Source organism: Agelaius phoeniceus, chromosome 1, assembly GCF_051311805.1.
Source record: "Agelaius phoeniceus isolate bAgePho1 chromosome 1, bAgePho1.hap1, whole genome shotgun sequence".
NCBI classification, from domain to species: domain Eukaryota; kingdom Metazoa; phylum Chordata; class Aves; order Passeriformes; family Icteridae; genus Agelaius; species Agelaius phoeniceus.
The window spans coordinates 2,632,792-2,651,487 of NC_135265.1; the positions used below are offsets into that span (position 1 = coordinate 2,632,792).

The 18,696-nt window shown below is 43.8% G+C and overlaps 1 protein-coding gene across 1 annotated transcript in view; it reads left to right on the forward strand.

Annotated features, from left to right (window-relative positions):
• Nucleotides 1-18,696, forward strand: part of OBSCN (obscurin, cytoskeletal calmodulin and titin-interacting RhoGEF) — a 181,517-nt gene that overhangs the window by 49,821 nt on the left and 113,000 nt on the right. The window contains exons 28-40 of the mRNA XM_077184731.1: nt 495-761; nt 1,807-2,073; nt 3,144-3,413; nt 4,104-4,370; nt 5,095-5,361; nt 6,997-7,269; nt 11,302-11,568; nt 12,447-12,716; nt 13,333-13,596; nt 14,600-14,866; nt 15,792-16,055; nt 17,018-17,284; nt 18,340-18,606. Of these exons, the coding sequence (XP_077040846.1) occupies nt 495-761; nt 1,807-2,073; nt 3,144-3,413; nt 4,104-4,370; nt 5,095-5,361; nt 6,997-7,269; nt 11,302-11,568; nt 12,447-12,716; nt 13,333-13,596; nt 14,600-14,866; nt 15,792-16,055; nt 17,018-17,284; nt 18,340-18,606 (3,477 nt within the window). The remainder of the gene's footprint in view (nt 1-494; nt 762-1,806; nt 2,074-3,143; nt 3,414-4,103; nt 4,371-5,094; nt 5,362-6,996; nt 7,270-11,301; nt 11,569-12,446; nt 12,717-13,332; nt 13,597-14,599; nt 14,867-15,791; nt 16,056-17,017; nt 17,285-18,339; nt 18,607-18,696) is intronic.

Sequence of the window (18,696 nt, forward strand, 5' to 3'; positions counted from 1 at the left end):
GACTTCAAGATAGACTGGAACCCACAAAAGTGTGAAATAGATCATAGAGAGCAGTGCAGGTGTGTCACTTGGTGAGAAATTGAGGTTTTGGGGTTTTTAGTATGTTGTGGATGGAAGCAAGATGGAGGGCACAGGGTGTCATCCTGGGTTTCTTCTTCATGCTTCTTCTTCCTCCTTCTCCATGGGTTTGGGTGGCATTTTGTAATTGGGCAGAAAAGTCCCCATTGCAGCTCTGTGGGATCAGTGATTGGGTTCAAAGGGAAAATAATCCAGGTGTCAGCTCTTAATTGGACAGTTTAGTCTGAGAAGGCCTTGGAACAAGAGATTGTTGGCCATTTTGTGCCTTCTAATGAAAAGCTGCAGAACTCCCAGTAGTGAGGCTGTTTTACTGTAAGAAATAATAAACACCTGAGTGTGAACATGAACTACTGTTTCAAGTGCCTTCAATCCAGACCCAGAGAAACCCACAACTGATCCCTCTTGGTTTCCCTCAGCCCGCAACGTAGAGGTCCTGAAGCACCTGCAGGACGTGGAGGTTGAGGAGGACAACTCTGCCGTGTTCTCCTGCGAGCTGTCCCACGACGACGAGGACGTGGAGTGGTTCCTCAATGGCACCCTCCTCTACACCAACAACTTCAACGACATCAAGAACGTGGGCAAGTGCTACATGCTGACCATGAAGCAGGTGAAGCCTGAGGATGCTGGCACAGTGACAATGAAGTCAGACAAGGTGTCGGAGACTGTGCGGCTGAAGGTGATAGGTGGGTCCAGATCACGCTCCTGAATGAAAATGAGAGATGCAAATGAGCCATTATTACCAAATCCATGGGGACTTGGTGAGCAGGATCCAATCCTGCTTAATAGATAAAAAAATGTTGAGCTATTAAATATGGGCCATGAAGATGGTGAAGGGTCTGGAGGGGAAGGCTTGAGAGAGGAGCAGCTGAGGTCACTGAGTTTGGTCAGCTCAAGAGACCTTGCTGTGGGCTTCAACATCTTCGTGTGAGGGGAAGTGGAAGGGCAGGTACTGATCTCTTCACTCTGGTGGCCAGTGAGAGGACTTGAGGAAACAGCTGGGTCTGAGTGATGGGAAGTTTAGGTTGGATATCAGGAAAAGGTTCTTCCTCCAGAGGGTGGTGGGCACTGGACAGGCTCCTCAGGGCATGATCATGGTCCCAAGTGCTTGACAATGTTCTCAGGGACAGTGTGGGGTTGTTGGGGTGCCTGTGCAGGGTCAGATGTTGGACTGGATGATCATTGTGAGTACCTTCCAACTCAGGATATTCTGTAATTCTGTGCTTTTTAATACATCAGCTCTGGAGCTGGATTCAATTAGCCATGAGAAGACAGTTTCCTGCTGTCCTTCATATGTCCAAAAGCTCAGTCACACACTGAGTTTTTGTGGTTTAACACCTTCTTGGGCACCCTCAGAGAGTGTGCAGGTGGCTACCAGCTGAGTGCGGCAGGTGACATGCCTGAGGGTTGAGGTGCCATCTGGAGGGACATGGAAACGCCCAAGAACTGAGACCATGTGAACCTCTTGAGGTTCAACAAGGCCAGTGTGAGGTGCTGCACCTGTAACAGGGCAGCCCCTTGTATCAACACAATCTTGGGATGAAGGGATTTGGAGCAGGATGAAGGATTGAGAGCAGGATGAAGGAATTGGGCGTGCTGGAGAATGATACTGGTTTGCACTGGTATCAGCAATATTGCCAAGGGTTTATCAATGTCTCTAAATATTTGATAGCAACTGAAAGTATCCTGAACATCCTGGTGGTTGTTTTTTTTTTGCCTCTTGACCTTCAGAGAAACCTGCTGTCTTCCTGAAATCCTTGGATGATGTTTTTGGTGAGGAGCGAGGAGTGATCAAACTGGAATGTGAAGTCTCCAAGGAGAAGGTCAAACCTGTTTGGAAAAAGGATGGTGTGAAGATCACTTCTAGCAAGAAGTATGAGGAGATACAGTCTGGGAAGACCCTGTGCCTCCTTATCCACGACCTTGAAAAGTCAGATGCAGGGTTGTACACCTGTGACATCGGCACTGATGTTGCCAAATCAAAGGTCAGCGTTCAGGGTAAGTGCTGTAGACAGTGGCCTCTCAAGGGGTGTTAAAAATATGGGTAGCCTTGGTCCCTTGGGCTCTCACCTGTTCCTGAACAAATCTCACATAATATTGTGATGTCTGAGCAATTCCTGTTTATTTTGGTGTAAGTATATCTGGGGTTTCTAAGTGAAAATCGGGTATCAGGAACATAGTGACAATATTTTCTTCCTGAACATGCCTAAAGTGCAAAAATGCTCCCAAAAAAGCAAAAACTTCTCAAAATAAAAATCCCAACTAACAACAAAAAATCCCCCAAGCAGCCTGTTTCATATTTTGAGCTATTGACTCAGAGTCCATTGTAGGAACACAAAAGCAGGACAGCAATATTTGTTGAGGAACCCAGCTGTTCAGCCTGTCCTCTAATCCTTGTGTCAGCCTGAAGGACAAAGAATTGTTCATGGCTTCCAAACTCATAATGTTAATGAGAAAAAATTTGAGTTTGTCTGGTTTGAACACCGGGAGTAACAAGTCAAAAAAACTGTAACATCCCATTTCTCCTATCATTTCTCCTATCATGGAAGAGAACCTCATCCATTGTCCCAGAGGCTTCTTTTCTGACAGCTCTCTTCTCTTCTCTTCTCTTCTCTTCTCTTCTCTTCTCTTCTCTTCTCTTCTCTTCTCTTCTCTTCTCTTCTCTTCTCTTCTCTTCTCTTCTCTTCTCTTCTCTTCTCTTCTCTTCTCTTCTCTTCTCTTCTCTTCTCTTCTCTTCTCTTCTCTTCTCTTCTCTTCTCTTCTCTTCCCCTCTCCCTCTCCCTCTCCCTCTCCCTCTCCCTCTCCCTCTCCCTCTCCCCCACTGAGCTGTTCTTCATTCAGTCCTTCCTGAGCACAGCCAGGAGATTCACATTTCTCTTTTTATACAACTTAGAGATGATTCTGAGCCTGAAAAATCCTTCCCATGTCACAGCCATCTGTGGGGAATACAGTGCTGTCCTGCCAATCTAGCAGATAAAGCCCTCTTCCGAGTTAAAAACACCATTACTCTACTCGTATCTATCATAAAAGCATTTTTAACTTGTATAAATGCAATTTTTGTTCTCCAGAACTGAACATTGGCATCACCAAAAGGCTCAAGAACACTGAAATCCAGGAGGGAGAAGATTGCACTTTTGAGTGCATTTTGTCCCACGAAAGCATTGATGACTTCAACTGGACGCTGAATGGGAGAAAAGTGGAAAGTGGGGGGAGGTTTAAAGCCTCCAATGCAGGTCGGAAATACACACTGAGTATCAAAAATGTCATTCCTGGTGACACTGGGGAAGTCATCTTCACTGCCCGTGGTCTCACCTCCAAGGCTTCCCTGCTTGTGAAAGGTAATGGGATCAGAAAATCCTGGGTGTATTTTCATAAGGTTTGCCAGCAAACATTTGCTGTTGAATCAGATCATAACAACCTGCCTTGTGAGCCTTGAAGAACTGAGATATTCCCTTAAAAAAATCTCCTTTCCCTTCCCTGTGAGCCTTGAAGAGCTGAGATTTTTCCTCAAAACCAAGTGAAATGCTGAAGCTTTTCATAGATATTTGAGAACTGACTACACTAGGTAGTGTGTACAGATAATTACAGCCCAGATTGTGTGTCAGAGATAATCACCCAAGGCTCCGGGGTGGTCAGTGGAGAGAAGAAATTAGTAACTTTCAGACATGGTTCATAATCTGCAGTTAGTCCTTTTCCATAGAATCAGGAAATCACAGAATAATTTGGGTTGGAAGGAACCTTCCATTATCTTGTTCCAGCCTTGCACAGGGTGCTCAGAGCAGCTGTGGCTGCCCCTGGATCCCTGGCAGTGCCCAAGGCCAGGCTGGACAGGGCTTGGAGCAGCCTGGGACAGTGGAAAGTGACCCTGCCCATGGCCGGGGGTGGCACTGGCTGATCTTTGAGATCCCTTCCAATCCAAACCATTATGGGATTCAATGATTTGAATTGCAAAAACCCCCAACCATACAGAGATGATTTTCATTGAAAGATTCCTGCTTTTTATTTTTTTTCTTTTTTAATCTCTGCAGAAAAACCTACTGAGGTTACAAAACAGCTGGAGGATAAAACATCACCGGCAGGGCAGGACATCAGCCTGAGCTGTGAGCTGTCCAAAGCTGATGTGAACATCAGGTGGTACAAGGATGGCAAAGCAATCAGGAGAAGCCAGAAGTACGACCTGCAGCAAGAGGGGACACGGGCCACTCTCATCATCCGGGACTCCACGGCCAAGGACAGTGGGGAGTACACCTGTGAGACTGAGACCTCCAAAACAACAGCCAGGGTCACAGTGCAAGGTCAGCTGAAGGGTGCAGAGGAGCTGGCAGGTTCAGAGGTTGGGTGTAAATATCTACAATCATAGATTTCTTCTCCTCCATCTCCCTGGGCAGGATCAATTTTTAGTTTAAAAAAAAATCATTGATTAAAAGCTAAAAAAAATTAGATATGAAAAAAGCACCTTTTGGATGCTGAACAATCTCATGGGCTCTGTAACAAGTCAATCAAAACTGGCCATTTGAATTATTTTATTTTGAATATGAGTGGTGAAAGCTGTCTGCAAGAAGAGACCTCACCAGTCCATGGACCATGGCATTAATATTCCCTGGAGATATTTCACCTGATATATCCTGTGACAGAAGGGGGACCTGGTGATCTTAGAATCATTCCCTCTGATGGGATTAGAGGAAATGGTCTCAAGTTTTAGATTGGATGTAAGAAGAAATTCCTTCATGGAAAGGGTGGTAAGGCATTGGAAGAGGATGCCCAGGGAAGTGGTGGAGTCACCACTGAGGGGGGGTTTAAAAGATGTGTAAATGTGGTTATTTGGAATATGGTTTGATTAAGTTAATAGTTGGACTTGGTGATCTTAAGGTCTTTTTCAGCCTAAATGATTGTATGATTATTTTTTCATGATTCTATGAGTTGGAGCGGAGAGGATGCAAGATGATTCTGGATGCTTGGGACTAGTTTGGGTGACAAACCTGTCTTGGCCATTTTTAAAAATTATTTTTTTCCTTCCAGAAAAACCTAATTATTTTGTCAAGGAACTCTCAGACCTGAAAGTGGACGAGAGTGGAACTGCAGTTTTTGTGTGCCAGAGTGAGAGAGCTGCATCCTCTGTGGTCTGGAGGAAAGGCATTGCTGAGCTCCGGGCTGGCAGGAAATACGAGATGACACAGAAAGGACAAGTCCTCCAGCTGACCATAAAGAACCTGGAGAAAAGTGACAGTGACATTTACAGCTGTGACATTGGGGATGCCCAGTCCAGAGCCAAGCTAACTGTGCAAGGTATGGATGAGAGGAATGTGATTTACATCCCTTTTCTGCCGTGGGAAACGTGCACGGGCAGAGCTGTATCTCAGGGTGGCAGAGCTGCTGATTTCTGCTTCTGTCTCACTCAGGATGGCAGGAACACGTGGCCAAAAATATGGGAATGTCCAAAAATATGGACGTGCAGAGCAGCTGGAAGCAATTACACCTGGAATATTTTGGGTGTTATTTAAAGGCTCATGTGAGGGGAGAGACTGGTGTTCCTGTGTGAACATAAAAAACATGTAGAGCAGGTTGGAGCAATTACACCTGGAGTATTTTGGGTGTGATTTAAAGGCTCATGTGAGGGGAGAAATTGGTGTTCCTGTGTGAACATAAAATGGATGTGATGCACAGTGCCTGCTGTTGGATGAGGGAAAACTATCTTGCCTTCAGGCTTTTCTCCATACCCCTTGATTCTTCTTCCCAGGAGTGGTTCCTAAAAGGTGGTGGAAAAATAAAATGTCCATGGCATGGGCTGGGTTAAAAGGGACCTTAAAGATCATCCAGCTCCACCTTCCACTATCCCAGGGTGCTCCAAGCCCTGTCCATCCTGGCCTTGGACACTGCCAGGGATCCAGGGGCAGCCACAGCTTCCCAGGGTCTCCCCACCCTTACAGGGAAGAATTCCTTCCCAATATCCCACGTAACCCTGCCCTCTGGAGAAATGATTCAAGAATGATCAGATGGAGATGGAGCAGCAGTGTCCACTTGCTAATTGTTGTAGTTTTTAAAGACAATGGGGTAAAGTCAGACTCCTCCTCTGATCATCTGCTACAGCATCCTCAAGAAGCAAAGAAATGTGTTTAATCCCCATCATAATCTCAGGCTCTGAGCTGTCTAAATTCACTCTGAGGTTTTTAACAGCAGCTTTTCTGAATGGAAAAAACACTTCTCTGTCATGAACATTCAAGTAAAACATCCCTGTGCTGGTTTTATAAGTAGGAGGAACATCAGAGATATTTTTGTATACAGTGCTAACCTTATTTTATATCTATTTATAGTGAGGTTATCTTTTTATGTGTGTTTATATATTTATTTTTAGTTAGGGATGTATCTATGTATACATGGAGGTTTTCAGGGCAGATGTTTTGAGTTTTTTTTACCAAATCCACACTCAGACATTTTCTCCATTTCCCACTGTATTAGGGGTTGGGCTGAACTCAAAGAAGGTGTGGGATCAGTGGTCCTATCCCATAGAAAGGAAGTTATTTTTGCTGTAGAAAATCAGCCAGGTTGTCAAGGGAGAGATAATTTCTTGGTGATATTTAGAGCCCAGTAATGCTGTCAGAGACTCCAAACTTTCCAAGGATTTCATTAGGATAAAATTTACAGCCCTGGATTTGCATTGTCCTGGCTACTTGTTCTGCTTTATGTTTTCTGGTGCTTCAAAGCTGTCTTTGCCCTATTTTGGTGTCTGTCTTGTATATATTATCTTCCTGTGAGTGGGTTTTGTGGTCAATATTGGGGGAATTCTGTTTCAATCTTCTTCTCTGTCATGAACGTGTTTCTCACTTGAAATGCTCACGTGGGAAATCTTGGGAGCTTTCCCATGTCGATTTTCACACCGGAAACTGAAGATCGCAGTAATTGATGTATTTATGTTCCTTTCAGGCCAGAAAGTGCTAATAACAGAAGACCTGGAGGATGTCACTGTGTTAGAAGGAGAATCTGCCATGTTCAAGTGCAGAATCTCTCCCGTAGACTATAGCAGAGTGCAGTGGTTTTTGGATAAAACCCCACTCCATACCAATGAACTTAATGAGATCCAGTCCCAGCCTGGTGGATATCACCTGCTGACGCTGAGAAAGCTCTCACTGAAGGACTCGGGGGTCATTACATTTGAAGCTGGTGATAAGAAAACCTCTGCCAGTTTGGTTGTTAAAGGTAAATCCATCATCACAACTGCAGGAGAGGAGATGCTGAGTGGAAATAAGCGGGGTTAATGTGGGTAGGTGGAAAAAATGAGGAGCAAAACTGCTACAAATTTAGCACCATCATTGTATATCTGTGCATTTTCAAGAATAACATTAATTATATAATGAAATTATGGCTGGAGAATGAACTCTTTGTGATCCTGGACAACTCTTGGAGTGTTTATTTGATTTAGATGGGAATGTTATTAATGCTGTGATGGTACAGTGGATGCCCCATTCAGTTTTCCTCAAGCTGATAAGGTGATGATTCATGAGGAGGCATCAATTAATTCAATGGAAAAAAAAACCAAACAGGGCAACCAGTAAGTTTTAAATTCAGTTTTCATTGTTTGAAAGGAAATACTGCATGTGTTCTCTGCTATTCGTTGTTGACAATGGATTGTTTTCTCTGGAGGAGTTAAACTGAAGTAAAACTGCAGTGTTTGGTAGCAAAGATAAATGAATGAAATGAATGGCAGACAGCCCAAGAATGTGGATTGGAGAGATGTTTCCTGACTGGAAATATAAATACTTCTCATGGCCCAGAGATTTTAAACACACAGTCTCCACTGTGTCAGATCATAATGTCATTTTTTTTTTTCAGAATAACCACATTTATTTCAAAGAAAATTTCTTTTTACAGAAGTTGAAAATTTGCCCAAATTTTGCTAAGCTGCAGAAACGCAAACGGATTTCTTTTTCTTGAGAGAAAATGAAAGGTTTTATTTGCAAAAGGGTAATTATTGATGTTCTTCAGCAGGAATATTTTCTTAGTTTCTCCCAGATATCATTTAACAGTTAAACAACACTTCAGACCATCACTGGTGCCTCCCTGAGGGCTTTATAGTCACAAACACCAAATTATCTGTTACTTACCCTGACACAAGCAATCCTGGATCCAAATCTCAAAGATTACTTGTGATCTGAGAATCCACACCTCTTCTGAACCATGCCAGATCCAGATGTTTTTTATATGAATTTGGAGAAGCCCTGTGTCTCCACAAAGGAGCTGGTTGATGCTGAAGTCGCTGAGGGAGAGAATGTGAGCCTTCAGTGTGAAACCTCCAGTCAGACAGCCCTGAGAAGTGGTGAAAAGATGGGAAGAGCCTTGGGAATTCTTCCAAACGTGACATCAGGCAGTCAGGGTTTGGAGCCAAGCTTGTCATTCACAGGGCAGAAGAAAGAGACAGTGACAGATGGGAGTGTGTGGCTGGAGCAGCCAAAAGGGGTGCAATTATTAATGTCAAGGGTAAAAACTTTTGGGGTGATTTTGGTCCTAGAGTAATTAATTGGAATGAAAAACATGAAACTACACTGAAAAGGAACCTTGTGGTGTGCACTGAGGTGTTCTCATCAAGTCATCTGGAACAGCAGCCAGAGAGGTGGCAGAATGTGAAACAGGAGAATCAAAATCTGATCTGGCTCCAGCTCTGAGGAGCTTTAGTGCCTCTGAGAATCATGGAATTCTAGAATGCTTTGGGTTGGAAGGTACATGAATCCTCTCATTCCAAACCCCAAAAAGAGAGCAGCAGCAGAACACCCCAGGCTGAGAGGTAATCCCCAGAAAGGATGGATCACCTCCTGGAGCTGTCTCCAGTGATGGCTCTCCCCAAGGAGGGAGCTCACAGCCCCACATTTGTCTGTGCAATTGCTTTAGGCAGCCAGGTTTATTCAGAGCAATGCACCCAAAGAGCATTACTGGGCAGGAGGTGCTCTCCTGCTTGATAGGACATGGGGAGATGGTTTAAAGTAAAAAATTAATTTAATTGAAAGCAATATTGTGTTTGTGGGGTGCCCTCTGGCAGGAAGCAATGATTAATCTGACTCCATGTTCTCAGAAGGCTAATTTATTATTTTATGATACTGTATTATATAAAAGAATACTATACTAAAGTATACTAAAGAATACAGAAAGGATACAGACAGAATGCTAAAAAGATAATAATGAAAACTCCTGACTCTTTTCAGAGTCCTGACACAGCTTGGCCCTGATTGGCCAATGAGACAAAATAATTCACAGCAGAATCCAATAAAACAATCTCCAAATACATTCTAAAGGAGCACAACACAGGAGAAGCAAATCACATAATTATTGTTTTCCTTTTCTCCGAGTCTTCTCAGCTTCCCAGAAGAAAAACCCTGGGTGAAGAGATTTTTCAGAAAATGTGAATTCCACAGATGTAAGGAAGAAGTTTTTTGCAATGAGGGTGGTAAAACACTATAGGATTTTGCCAGAGAGGTGGTAGATTCTCCATCCCTGGGAACACTGAAGATCAGGATAGGGTTCTGAGCTGCCTGGTCTGGTTGAAGATACCTGGGGACATGGCAGGGGGGTTGGAATAGATGAGCTTTAAAGGGCCCTTCCAACCCAAAGGGTTCTATGATCTAAAGGGCTGTTGTCTGAGCTGAGGCAGAAGTTCTCTTCTTAGGTGAGTCTTTTAACTCTGAGTTGGGTATGGGTCGGGTCTCATCCAGGTGAGAACCAGGCTCATCAAATATCCCCTTATAATTGCTCCTGCCTCTGTGTGTTAAATCTCTCTGTGAATTAAATCATTGCCCTGAGCAAGTTTGGGCAGGTACAGGGAGGATTTTACAGGCACAGGCTGGGTTCATCCAGAGCAGAGGATGTCCTGTGTGCAGCTGGTGTTGCACACCTGGGATGGACTGATCAGAAGCTGTGTCTGGATTAGGGAAGTCAGCATGAACAAAAAAAGGATTTGGGTTGCTGGAATGGTCAACCTGGACCCCAGAGCACCAAGTGGGAGGTCAGGCTGCTCATAGGATTTTTCTAGAGCACAAAGAACCAACTTGAGGGTGTGCAAGAAAGAGAAGACCTTGATGATGCAATGAAGAAGGACTGGTTGTAATGATCCTGATTTTCTGTCTTTCTGTAGCACAAGGATATTTTCCTAATTATCCATTACAAAACAAAGATCTGTGTTGACTCCAGTATGACCTGGATGAACAATTTTCTGTTAGAAAAGAGCCACCTTTGTAATTTTCCCACAACGGCCCCATGTTTCCCCTCACAGAGAAGGGTGTGGATGGACTGAGGATTTAAACACACGGATTCAGGTTAAGGGAGTCAAGTCATAAGGATGTCTACAAGGAATTTCACTGTTGGAAAACTTTCCTTTATCTGTCAGGGTCACATCAGAACAGCAGAATGCAGAAATAGAAAATAGAAATTCAGTAGTCATGTGACACTGAGTGTCCCAAACTGGAGGTAAAAGGGGAACAGGATAATGGGGTGTAGATTTCCAACAGCCACAGGTTTTGTGCAGTAGCTGACTTGTATATTCTTAAGACAGCATAATTCAAGAAGAATTTATTTTTTCCTTATCTGAACATTTCAGTTGTGTTTATTTTCCCCCAAAAGTGCCTTACCTGCACAAGCTCACCTTAAAGCCTTGAAGCCCAGGCTGTGGCAGAGCCTGCGGGGGAACCTCCACAGGGACCCTGCCACGTTCAGCTGTGCTTCCCTCTCTGTGCTTGCTCTGTGCTGGTTTTATATCTGTATTAATGCTGGATAAAAAAAAATACACTGTAGGGGTTTTTTAAGATGAGAAATCAATACTGCTGCTCACAACAGAAAGTGCTTTGCCATTCCTCTGTGTGCTCTGTGTTGTGTGTGAGTTGACCTCAGTGGAGTTTTATGTTTTTTGTGCTGGTGGTCCAGCTCTGAGCAGCCATCAGCAGGACAGTTTGTGTCATTAGCTGCAGTGCAGCATCTGCCACTGATGTTAATAAAAAGCAGTAAGAGCAGCAGCATCCTCAGCAGTGCAGACAGTGATTAAAAAGAAAATAAGCATCTGGCCTCAGGTTTTGGTTTTTTTCTGCTGTAAAGTGCTGGCAGCCAGATGTGAGATGTCAGCATCTGTTTACTCTTTGCTTTTTCATTCCTGTGGATTTCTGCCTCAAAAACAAAGTCTGATTCTAAAAGAGAAAAGTAATTTCCAACCTCACATGTTTCTTTTAACATTTCTGTTACTCCTCCTTTCAGAAACACCAGTTCTCTTCAAGCAAGAGCTCCAAAATGAAGAAGCCAAGGAAGGAAAGCAGGTCAGGCTGACCTGTGAGCTCAGCAAACCTGGTACCCCAGTGAAGTGGATGAAGGGAGACACTGTTCTCTATGCCAGTGAGAAGTATGAATTTAAGCAGCATGGGACTGTGGCAGAGCTTATCATTCGAGATGTGAAATCTGTAGATGCTGGGGACTACACCTGCAGTGCTGGGGAACTGAAAACCACTGCTCGGGTCAAAGTGAATGGTGGGTACAATTTGAGGCATTGCCACACTTAATCAGGTGCTTAATTAAACAAAAATCACTGAACACTTCATTAGATCTATTAAACAAAAATCACAGAACACTTCATTGTTCTTGTCGCAGCGCCATCCTTAATAAGTAAAATTTAAAGGTAATATTGCACCCTTGTAGGCACCTGGATGTATTTCATTCATGTGATTTCATATTCTGTGTCTGGGGTTTTCAGTCTGTAACTGTCCACTGGGGGGAAAAAATAAAAGAAAATTAAGTGCAGAGGATTTATTTTCTCTGTGCTGTGGTTCCTGCCCTATCAGCTGCTTCATATGGCTGTATTAAAACTGGAGTTGGAGTGGAGATCACTAGTACTGGAGCACAAGGATGTGAAAACATAAATCCAATCCCTTGAAAATTGAAGGTGAACAAGTAATTAATAGACTCCAGGCTCCCCAAAACATCCTTTCAAAGACTCTTAGGTGGCATCTCCACTCTCCACTGCCCTTAAACAAATGCACTGCCTTTAGCAGTGTGTGCTGAAGCAGAAAACAGGAGAAATATAGGATATGAATGTTATTTCAGAGCCCTGCAGGAGCAGGGAATTCATTAGTAGATGGTGCCCAGAGGAATCTGAAAAGGTCCTTTTTAAAAATAAAAGAAACTTGCCCCACATTTCTAGGAATCCACAGTGAGATGGTAACATCAGAGGGAGAGATTTATTCCTGCTCCCAGGCAGAATCTCCTTGTGCCACACAGCCAGTGGAGGGCCTAGGGCTGCTCTGCTCATTTGGAAAAGGCCTGGATTTAAGAGGTGACAGCTCTCATGGGAGGACTTGATGTAGAGCAGATCAGGAGGGCCTGTCCTAACCCCTGGCTCTGTGTTCCAGCTGTGCCTGTGCTTTTCAAACAAGCCCTGGAGAACACGGCTGTGGAAGAAGGGAAATCCGTCTCCTTGCGCTGTGAACTCACAAAAGCCGATGCCACCACGGTGGTGTGGAAGAAGGGAGAAGCCACGCTCCAGGCAAGTGCCAAATATGAAATGAAGCAGAAGGGGACAGTGGCAGAGCTGGTGATTCATAATGCAGAGCCAGAAGATGCGGGAAGATACACCTGTGACACTGGAGACCAGCAGACCACAGCCCAAGTCCAAATCCATGGTAGGAATGAGACACCTGCTTGTGACCATTTGTTGTTGTTCTTGCCGTGGTCCTGCTAACCGTGGGCACTTTCAGAGAGTGCTCAGGAGGACAAGGATCAGCACAAACAAAAGGCAGCTCTGGCTGGGTCCGTTATGTTCTTTGTTTTTTGGGGTGATAATTTCATGCTAAAATGTATCAATCAAAGGTACTTGATAAAATAATATCTTTTCTTCCCTATGAGATGTCTCTTATGCTTTGGATAGAGGTGACTGTCCAAGCTCTAAGCCAAGAGGTAAGAAGGGTCTCAGCTACACCTTTTATGGAAGAATACTCCATTCTTCTCTCCACTTTCTCAACAAGTTTTTACATGTCTGTGACCAACTTTGGGCAGCAGAAGGATAATTATTTTGGTATTCTAATTCTTAGGAAACAATTGTTCTTTTTTTATTTGGTACAAAACTCTTGTTTCTACTGTAAATATCAGCAGACTCCTGGAGGTGCAGGTAGGTCAGAGCTTCTTTTCTGTGTGTGCCAAGAGAATTTGAATTTGTGTTGGCTTTAAGTCCTTGAAGTGTGAGGTCACCAGGTGGTGACGATGCGCCTGAAAGTAAACTGGGAATGCTTCACTCCTCAGCTGTGTCCGTGCTCTTCAAGGAAGAGCTGAAGCCCGTGGAAGCTGTGGAAGGTGGGACAGCCACCCTGAGGTGCCAGCTGGGCACAGAGGCCCCCGTGGAGTGGAGGAAGGGGCAAACTCTTCTCCGGGCCAGTAACAAGTACAAGATGAGGCAGGAGGGCACCGTGGCTGAGCTGCTGATCCATGACCTGGAGCCAAAGGATGCTGGAGACTATTCATGTCTAGTGGGGAACCAAAAAACCACAGCAGCTTTGTCAGTGAATGGTAAAAAGGCAGAAATAACCTGTGAAACTCTGGAATGTTTTTGTCCACCTCTTTCCTCCTCCTCTCTGTACTTTCCCTCACAACAACTTCCTTCATGTACTGCTTCCACTGCTTTCTTCCATCCACTTGCTTGTGTCACTTCCGTCCCCAGTCTCTCTCTTCATTGTACCCCGTGTTGGATGTGTGTGTTGTGTTGTCTTCTCACCTTCCTTTGAGTGAAGGATGTTGTCCTGCATGTGTGTTTTCCTGAATTAGCATGGAAACATAAGATTCCTTAGGATTTTCTGTTTCAGAGGGTTCATCATGTGTAATGATGAGAATGAGTTTGTCTCTCTTTATGCATGATCTCAGCCAAGATCATGCTTTTGTTGATTCCCACAGAACAATTCAGTAGAGAATTTCTTTTACCACCCATGAAAAAAGACAGGATGTGCTTAAGTATTGTATTTGCAGGGTGCCCTGTGTCAGGAAGGAATGATGAATCTGACTCCATGTTCTTAGAAGGTTAATTTATTATTTTATGTTACTATAATATATGAAAGAATACTAAACTAAACTATACTAAAGAATACAGAAAGGATACTTACAGAAAGTATAAAAGGATACTTAAAGGATACTTACAGAAGGCTAAAAAGATAATAATGAAAACTCCTGACTCTTTTCAGAGCCTCGACATAGCTTGACCATGATTGGTCATTAAGTCAAAACAATTCACATGAAACAAATGAAACAACCACCTGTGGGTAAATAATCTCCAAATATATTCCACATGTAAGCACAACACATGAGAAGCAAATGAGATAATATTGTTTTCCTTTTTCCTCTGAGGCTTCTCATCTTCCCAGGAGAAAATCCTGGCAAAGGGATTTTTCCAGAAAATACAACTGCCACACTTAAGGGATAAGGGTGTTGGAGTAAGGCTTAGGCAGACACACGATAAATCACGCCTCAACCTCTGAGCAGGGTCTAGGGTGGCAACCCCTTTCCATTGTGCATCTCTCAGCCCTGCCAGTCCGTTTCAAGCAAGAGCTGAGGAACGAGGAGGCCACAGAGAGCGGGACGGCGACGCTGCAGTGTGAGCTGAGCCAGGCGGGCGGCTCCGTGCGCTGGAGGAAGGATGGGAAGGAGCTGGTCCCGAGCGGGAAGTACCAAACACGGCGGGAAGGGCGCTTTGTCGAGCTGGTGATCCATGACCTGGACCTGACGGATGCTGGGAGCTACACCTGTGTGTGTGGAGAGCAGGAGAGCACAGCTGCTTTGAGAGTGAATGGTAACCCTCCTACACACATTGCTCTTTACAGCCCAAACGTATTGCCGGCCAATACAAATCACAAACAGGATGGGAGTGCTAGGAACGTGCCTTGAGCAGTTTTATTTTCCAGCATCAGTCTCATTACATGGTCATGACAATGGGAAGATGCCATCAGCTCACATCCCAGGCAGCAGACCAAGAACTGAATGTTATAACTTACTTTATAAGTTTTTTGACCAATCACACAAAGCAAAAGCACATTGACAGTAGTTCCATCCAACCACTGTAAGCACACGTACTTTTGGTTAAAACAATGCTTGCTTATTTCAAATACAATGCCTGCTTCTGAGCCTTCAAACACAATGCACAGAGCTCCATTATTAAGCCTAGAACTTTCTAATATCTCACTAGATAAACTTTTTTGCAGCTTAGGGGGTTATTCTAGACAAGCATTAATACACAGACCATTGTTCTATTTGTCCTTACTTTTCTACTTCTTACATAATTTTTCTGCTCACCAGTCTCATGGCTACTGCTCAGCTCCAATCACAGTTCTGCTGTCTCTGAGGCCTGCCTTTTGTAACTTTCCCAAAACCCTCTGATTTTAAGGATTCCCACACAAACCTAGCAGTTTTGGGCAGCATTCCTGGCCAACCAGAGTGTGATTTCTTGGGGTTTTCTGAGAGCTCTTGGCTCTGTATTGCCAGAGAATTGCTCTATTAGGGAATATTCCCTTGTGCTTTTTCTTTGCCTTGAGACAGCGCCTGTATGTTGTATATTGTTTAATTTATTTCCCTCTCCTCTAGGAGGTTTCACCCCCTTTTTCAATTGTACCCACCTAGAAACAGAGCATTTTTGATTGAGTGTACACAGTGTAGCCCAGTAACTCCAGTGCATTTCATTCTGGTGCTGATTCCTTCTCTGTTGGTGTTGCATCCTTCAGCCTTGCCTGTCCTCTTCCAAGAAGAACTGATGAACAAGGAAGCTACAGAGGGGGAGGCAGTCACTTTGCACTGCAAACTGAGCAAACCAGCCCCAGTTGAGTGGAAAAAGGGGAACATGGTGGTCAAGCCAAGTGAAAAGTACAAAATAGAGCAGGAAGGTCCCTTTGTGGAGCTGACAATCCAGGATTTGGACTTGGCAGATGCTGGGGATTACAGCTGTGTGTGTGGAGACCGACAGACTACGGCTGCTCTGGCAGTAAATGGTAAAAAAGAAATTCTCAGCGCATGTTCCAAGCCAGCCTGTGTAATTCCAAGATCACTTCCTCTCTTACTTCTGCTTCCTCTGATCCCTGTGTACTTCCAATCCTTCTTTCTGCTGATTAATTTTCCTATCCTTTCTTCCTTCTCTCTTTTCCTCCTTTCACCTGATGCCTTCTTGATGTGCTTCCAAGGTGCTTTAGTCAAAAGACAAGTGGAGAACAGGTTCCCAACTCAACACAAACCTCTCTAGTCCAGAATAGCTTCTTGTTTAGAAGTTTTCCCATAGCAACTGACCTAAAAGTGGGAATAATACTGATTTTTCATTACTGAGACCGTGGCACTTGTTGCTCCTAAGAGGAACAAGTTTTCATTAATGTATGATGCTACACAAGGACAGTCTTAATAAAAAATAGGCTTTTAATGCTCCTGCTATTCCCAACTCTTTTTTTTAAACCAATTTTGGCTTAATACTTCCCAAGCAAATATTTTATTTCTGCAAAAGCCTGACAGCATGTTTGCAACTGCTCTGCTTTAAGGGACTCTTGTTTATAAAAATTCAGACAGTGCCATGAATCAGGCCCTTCTGTAGAACTCCTGCTTTTCTCAAAGGAAGCAAAATGCTCTGGCTCTCATATTGAAATACAGCCTCTAATTTTTTGTCCTTGATTTTACGGTGTATAAAGTAAAGGGTGGTTGATTTGTCAACTAATTTGAAGATAGACTTGAATTTGAAGAAAGTTTTAAAGAAAGTTTTAAAACGTGAGGACAGAAAAAAAAAATTAGACTGAATTATCTTTTGAAGGGTTAACCCTTCTGAAGGGTCAGAGGCTGGAGAAAAATTATGGAGGAACTAAATCCTGGAGGAGACCAAGAAGCTCTGGTGGCTCCAGGGAGATAAGAGAGGGATTGAGTCATGGATTCAGGCTTTCCCAGGGTTGATGCCATGTCCGTGTTTGCTCTGCAGTCCTGCCTGCTCTTTTCACCAAGGGACTCGCGGACAAAGAAGCCACTGAGGGAAAAAGTGTCTCCCTGAGCTGTGAGCTGAACAAGGCTGCTGCTACCGTGGAGTGGAAGAAGGGCTTCAAGACCCTCAAGCCGAGTGACAAATACAAAATGAGGCGGGAAGGTGTCGTGGCTGAGCTTACAATCCAAAATCTAGACACGGCGGATGCTGGGAATTATTCCTGTGTGTGTGGAGACCAGCAGACCATGGCAGTTTTAACAGTTCATGGTAAAACAAACAAAACAAGGCACATCCTGAAAGTAACTACCCTGATTTCTCTGTTCCTTTGGGCAGACCCCTGGTTACCCTCCCATCTCCTTCTTCAGCCAGATCTTTATCCACAGCTCACCAATGCCAGTGAAATGCATCCATTGGCATCCATGCAGCTGGAATTTGTGGCATGAGAGGGATATCGGTGTCCAAGCTCAGAGTAAGGCAACCAGGGTTGCTGCCACTCTTTTAATTAGGGGTCTTCATTTCGCTTTTCCATTGAAAGGTTCTTTATTAGACCCCCCCCCGTTGTGCTCAAGACAAAAATGGGTTGTTTCAAAGGGATTATGTCTTAGGGATTTTAAGGTTTCATAAAATTCCAAAAGATTAGGTTATTCTGTGGAATCTTATGCCCATACTCCATTCCTGAGACAACAAAGTGCTTTTATGCTTACAGCCCAGTTGTCATGGAATTCAGTTGGTGTTCTGTGTAAAACAAGCCCAGAACTTCCAAAGGACAATGGTTCTCAGGGAGAACTTTGATTTTTACTGAACCTGACATCTTTGAAAGGGTATGTCAGTTCAGGTGAAAATGCTTGTTTTCCCACCATGTATTGAAATGAACAATTTCATTTCAAACTGACATTTAAAATGAAACTCCAGTGTTTCATTTTTTAAAAAAAATGTAAAATGTCTCTTTGTTTGCTTAAGTATGTGGAAACAGCAAACATCCTCCCATTGTGGTTTAAAATGTCATAAAAGAAAACCATTTTCTTTCCAGAAATTTCAAATTCATGTTTGTTCTTTTTGATTGAAATTTCACAGGGGAAAAAAAATGGTGTTTTGAACTCTATTTGTATTGATTTGTGTAAAATACCTCTATGGATTACTGCAAGCATTAAATCCTCTCCTGTGATGACATTTCTTTCCCAACGCTGATTCATGGAGACCCATGAGAATCTCTATTCTTGTGTTGATAAATCAAGTTCAAGATAAGAGGGGAAAAGGAAACTTAAACATAATTTTAACTCTTTGGAGTGCTACATCTCACTGCTGATATTGCTGTCCTTCAGCTTTGCCTGCATTTTTCAAGGAAGGGTTGAAGAACAGGGAAGCCACAGACGGTGGCACAGCCACTCTGCGCTGCGAGCTGAGCAAGGTGGGCGTCCCGGTGGAGTGGAGAAAAGGGGACAAGGCACTCAAACCAAGTGAAAAGTACAGGATGAGACAGGAAGATACAGCTGCAGAGCTGCTGATCCGAGATCTGGAGGTGGAAGACACAGGAGAATACACCTGTGTGTGTGGAGACCAGAAGACCTCGGCTGTCTTGACAGTCCACGGTAAAAAAGCCGCTCTCCGTTGGGATAGCTCGAGGACATCCCTTTTCTCTCTCTCCCTCCCTCTTGCTTTGGTGTTTTGATTCTGCAGCA